Source organism: Gekko japonicus, unplaced genomic scaffold, assembly GCF_001447785.1.
Source record: "Gekko japonicus isolate JY-2015 unplaced genomic scaffold, Gekko_japonicus_V1.1 scaffold1591, whole genome shotgun sequence".
Classification (NCBI taxonomy): Eukaryota; Metazoa; Chordata; class Lepidosauria; order Squamata; family Gekkonidae; genus Gekko; species Gekko japonicus.
In genome coordinates, this window is record NW_015163651.1 from 332,842 (window position 1) to 338,653 (window position 5,812).

A 5,812-nucleotide genomic window follows, 5' to 3' on the forward strand; every position below is an offset into this window, starting at 1 on the left:
GTTATGCTAATGAGCTCCGGCAGCTCTTTTTCTACAACAAGACCCCTGCCCAGAACTATTTTCTTGATTTAAACCAGGGTGTTCCCCAACATTGTGCCCCCAACATTGGTACATCTCCAATAGTTAGACCTGTCAAAGGTCCTTTTTGCACTTGAATCTCATCCCTGGATTTATCAGAGTTCAACTCGCGACACAATACCTTGCACGTATCCCTCGTTATAACAGCACCCATTTATCCCGGGACAAGTGTGGGGCAAAACTGGGGTGACCTCAGTGTAATGTAGAAACAAAAAATATCCCTAGATAATTACAGGGGTGAATAGTGTAGTGCAGAATGTAAAAATACCCCGAGATAATTACAGGGGTGAACTCGCATTTAGTGTAGAATGTGTTGGGAGACAGGGTTAAACCAAGATCTGTTACTTCACAAGATGAAGAAAATAAAGGCTTTCCTTCCTCCCGAGAGTTGTAAGGAGGTAGGTATTTTGTTTGGCTCCACCTTCTGTGGCAGCCATCTTGGGTTGGCTCTGCCTCTTGCGGAAGCCATTTTTGAGGTAGTGCTGCCCACGTCCCTCTCAAAATTCCAGATGTGTCTGCCAGATCAAAAAGACTGGGGACCCCTTAATCTTTCGAAGATACTGACTCTGTGAATGGGAAACGCACACATTATGAATGGCGTGGGGCAAAAGTATTGCTTTTTCTACCACCAAGGCTAATACCAACGTTTAGTGGAGTGGAATTTGGGAAGTGCAATGGAAGAAGTCACACGTCCCCTTCAGTGGCCGCTTACGAGTTAAAAAAAATATCTCGGAACATGCAGTCACAAATCTCCTGAACGACATATGTTTGGGCTCTTGGCTCAAGCATTCTTCAGTTTAGCCCGAGCTCAGACAAATGGAATAAAGCACAGGCAGACGTGAGAAATGCGAATTAAATTAATCTTCCGAAGATACTGGCTCTGTGAATGGGAAACGCACACATTATGAATGGCATGGGGCAAAAGTATTGCTTTTTCTACCACCAAGGCTAATACCAATATTTAGTGGAGTGGAATTTGGGAAGTGCAATGGAAGAAGTCGCACATCCCCTTCAGTGGCTGCTTACGAGTTAAAAAAAAATCTCCTGAATGACATATGTTTGGGCTCTTGGCTCACGCATTCTTCAGTTTAGCCCGAGCTCAGACAAATGGAATAAAGCACAGGCAGACGTGAGAAATGCTTTTGTTTCCTGGAAGGTGTCTGAGAAGTTGTCATTTGGGAACCATCTGTGTAAGATCTGCTGCTGCTAACCAGGCACTCTGGAAAATTCACCAGCATAATTCAGCTATATTGTAAGGTAAGAGCTGCTCTCCCTTCTAGTGCGTGCTTAATTCTTAAAAAAATAATCACGTGAAAAAGGTAATCCAATCATCCGTTGCAGAGAAAAGGTGTGTTTATTTTAGAGCAAGATTCCAGAACTAGGTGGGTTAAAACCATTCTAAAATACCATCTCTGCAGATTCTTAAAAAGTGGGAGTGACCTTCACAAAAGGGGGGAAAAAAAAGAATTTGGGACGCACCCGCCCAGTCACACTGGGCTTTATCTGGAGCTGTAAGTCTGGCTGCAACCCGCTGGCATTTGCAAGCTGACAAGACCAGTACTTGGGGCGGGGCCGTGCCTCAGTGGAAGGGCCTCTGCTTGGCATGCAGAAGGTCCCAGGTTCAATCCCTGGCATCTCCAGTTAGAAGAAGAAGAAGAGATTGGATTTATACCCCACCCTTCACTCCCTGAAGGAGTCTCAGAGTGGCTGACAAAGTTCCTTTCCCTTCCCCTCCCCACAACAGGCACCCTGTGAGCAATGTTCCCTCTAAGCTGTGGAATCTTGTGAGCAGAAATTCTACTTTGTGAGCTACTGGCGTTAAAGCTGTGAGCGAGCGATTGGGCTCCTGCATAAATTAGCCTGCTCTGGAGCCATCCTTCCTGAGCTAAGACAAAAAACTGTGAGCTGGAGGCTAAAAAACTGTGAGCTAGCTCACACTAACTCAGCTTAGAGGGAACACTGCCTGTGAGGTAGGCGGGGCTGAGAGAGCTCTTGACAGAAACTGCTCTTTTTCAAGAACACCTTTGGCAGAACTACGGCTTGCCCAAGGTCATCCAGCAGCTACGAGTGGAGGAGTGGGGAATCAAACCGGGTTCTCCCAGATTAGAGTCTGCGCACATAACCACTGCACCAAACTGGACCGGGAGTCCGCGCACATAACCACTGCACCAAACTGGACCGGGCAGGAGGTGATGTGAAAGACCTCAGCCTGTGACAATAGAGAGCCGCTGACGGCCAAAATGGACAATACTGACTGAGGGACTAAGAGTCTGATTCAGTACACGGCAGCTTCATGTGTGTTCAACTTTGTTGGGACGGTTAAACTCCCCACAACCCCAGGGCCCTGACCAGATCAGGCACCCTGTCCCACGGCAACGCAGAGGTTTTTATTTAAAACGACGACAACAACACGGTAGCCACCTAGTCACGGACGTCGTGTCACCTCATCTCGTTGGGCCCTAAATGTGAATGCATCCTAGAAAAAATAAAAAGCGACATCCGCTCGGTGTGATCCCACAGTGCCACTTTCAAGGGAGAACGGAGAGTCCCGCGATCTGAGCAAGCCCTCTCTCCGGCCTGCCACTTACCTATAGCGGAGCCGTTCAAGAAAAGGGCGACGCCGATGAGGGTGCCGATGCAGAGGGCGAGGATGAAAGGCCGCCGGCGGCCCCAGCTGAGGGTGCAGCGGTCGCTGGCGGAACCTATCAGAGGAGTGAAGATCAGGCCCAGGATCGGACTGAGGAACCATGTGAGGCTGTAGTACTGCTCAGGAAGACCTAAAACGGAAGGGGGGAAAGGGAAGAAGGAAAGAGTCACTGGCGACACTTTGGCAGGGGCGCTTCCGCCTTTTAGTCTCAACACGACAGCCCATAAAGCACAGAGGCTTACTAAACGTTTCCAAGAAGAGGAGGAGGAGATTGGATTTATACCCTGCCCTTCACTTGGAGTCTCAGAGCGGCTTCCAAACTCCTTTCCCTTCCCCTCCCCACAACAGACACACCCTGTGAGGTGGGTGGGGCCGAGAGAGCTCTGACAGAAACTGCTCTTTTTCAAGAACAGCTCTGACAGAACTATGGCTTGCCCAAGGTCATCCAGCCAGGTGCAACTGGAGGAGTGGGGAATCAAACCCAGTTCTCCCAGATTAGAGTCCATGCACTTAACCACTACACCAAACTGGCTCCACTATACCTTTCGTTCATCCTATACCAAAACTGAGCATGCCACATTAGAACTACAGACAAAAGGGAGGACTGCCCTAGTGTGTGGCTATTCTGCTCCCAAAAAGGAATGTGCAGAAACATGCAGGCAATGTTCACCGATGCACCACACATAACCGCGGCGCAGAGTACAGAACAGCCACAGCTTCCCCGGTTATCACTGGTGTGGCTCAAGCCGGGACCAGAGTCCTTCCCTAGGGAGGTTCACATCCTGCTAAGAGGAGTGTGATAATCTCACACGGATGCACCAGCCCAGACAGCAGATTCCAGAACGGGAACCAGGCTAAAAACAGAAAAGGGAACCTTGCGGCACTTTAAAGACTGATGGATTTATTCAGATGGATACTTTCAAGGGCTAGGGCAGAGGTGTCAAGCTTGTTGGTCACAACGGCCGAATCTGACATAAAAGTTACTTTGTCGGGCCATGTCTGCCGTAAAATGAAATGCCAGGTACTGGAGATACAGACTTTATAAATGACACAGGCAAACCCTAGTAATGATATTATTTTTTTTAACTCAAAATACAAACAAAAGCAATTCACTCCTAGGAGTGAAAGCAATTGATTTACTGGGGACTCCACAAAAGCCCCAATAAATGTATTTAATCTTATGCAAGGCCAGTTTTTCCCCAAAGGGATACCATACCCACTCCCTAGCCATTTCCTTTCATTTCTTGACAGCTTTGACCACACACACCTCACCGTGCGCCCGTGCACCCCCCCCCACGAGCAGCGTCACGCCACAAGAAACCACTTTGCCCTTCAGATGGTGCAAGGAAAAAAAAAGATTTAACAGCACGCTTCAAACAACTATCCTGGAAGACAAACAGGATACAAACATTTCAGGTAAAGAAATGTCTAGACCAGGGCTTTTTTTGTAGAAAAAGCCCAGCAGGAACTCATTAGCACATTAGGCCACACCTAACAGCTGAAACTCATTAGCACATTAGGCCACACTCCTGACACCACAGCTCATTAGCATGTTAGGCCACAGCCCCGTGTAGTCATCCAGCCACACCCACCTTTTGCTTCTTATTCTGTTTACCTTGTTTGTTGTCAAAACCCAGGGCCTTTTTTTGGAGCAGGAACTCCTTTGCATGTTAGGCCACACACCCCTAATGTAGCCAATCCTAATGAGTTCCTGCTGTTGGGTGTGGCCTATTATGCTAATGGGTTTCTGCTGCTGGGTGTGGCCTGTTATGCTAATGAGTTCCTGCGGGGTGTGGCCAACTCGGGAGCCAGCCCCAAACACACACTGCACTTGGGGGGGCTCTTGCAAAGGATCTCTTCCTTATCAATATCTGTGATTGATGATCAGTTGTTTCTGGGGTTTTTTAAAAAGGTTTTTATTGAAAATTTAACATCAGATACAGCGACGATAAACTGTCATAAACCTATGAGATCATAGTAAGCAATCAAGTATCGATGAATGAACGTAGTAAAACATCTATCACACAATCCTGATCAAAAAGGCCTTTGTTCTGAGCAATAAAATTTAAAACAGGGTACCAAAATTATAATAATCAGAGGCGGAGTAAGGGTGTTTATTTGCGGTTTTGTATCAGTATCCTTTCCGTTGTGAGATAACCCCATATGTACCTGGACCAACTCTTCAGAACTGGGGGTGAGGGAGATTTCCAAGAGGAGGCGATTGCACACCTTGCAGCGGCGCATAATGTAGGGACCAAATCTTCCTTAACTTGGGGGATTTTGGATTCATCCTGCAAGTTTAGCGATGTTGAGTCAGGGTGTAGTGGAATCTACTTTTGGGGGAGGCTTCTCCCCAATGGGTTGAATTCTTGGTTTATGTTCAGATGAGATCTGACCCTCCATAGAGAACTGTAGCAGAAGCAAGGCAAGTGGTAGAAACAAGGGTCAGGAATTAAGAGTGTGGTGCAGCGTTTAACGGTAAGTGTTGGACTGGGGTCTGGGAGACCGAGGTTCATGAGATCATCAGAAGAGCCTTGCTGGTTCAGACCAGTGAGGGTCCATCTAGTCCAGCACCCTGTCTCAGACAGTGGCCAACCAGTTCCTCTGGAGCAGCAGTTCTCAACCTGTGGGTCGTGACCCCTTTGGGGGTCAAATGACCCTTTCACAGGGGTCGCCTAAGACCATTGGAAAACAAAAATTTTCAACGGTCATGATAGCAACGAAAATAATTTTATGGTTGGGGGTCACCACAACATGAGGAACTGTATTAAAGGGTTGCGGCACTAGGAAGGTTGAGAACCACTGCTCTGGAGGGTCCACAACAGGGCAAAGAGACCGAGGCCTTCCCCTGACAAGAACACAAGAAGACCTCTGCTGGATCAGACCAGTGATCCATCTAATCCAGCATCCTGTCTCACACGGTGCCAACCAGTTCCTCTGGAAGGCCAACAACAGGGCATAGAGGCCAAGACCTTCATAGCATTATAGAGTTGGAAGGGGCCATACAGACCATCTAGTCCAGCCCCCTGCCCAATGCAGGACCAGCCTAAAGCATCTCTGACAAACATTCGTCCAGCCTCTTCTTGA

The 5,812-nt window shown here is 48.0% G+C and overlaps 1 protein-coding gene across 1 annotated transcript in view; it reads right to left on the minus strand.

Annotated features, from left to right (window-relative positions):
• SLC45A4 (solute carrier family 45 member 4) overlaps positions 1-5,812 on the minus strand; it is a 76,719-nt gene that overhangs the window by 17,063 nt on the left and 53,844 nt on the right. The window contains exon 3 of the mRNA XM_015407678.1: positions 2,667-2,855. Coding sequence (XP_015263164.1) covers positions 2,667-2,855 — 189 coding nt within the window. The remainder of the gene's footprint in view (positions 1-2,666; positions 2,856-5,812) is intronic.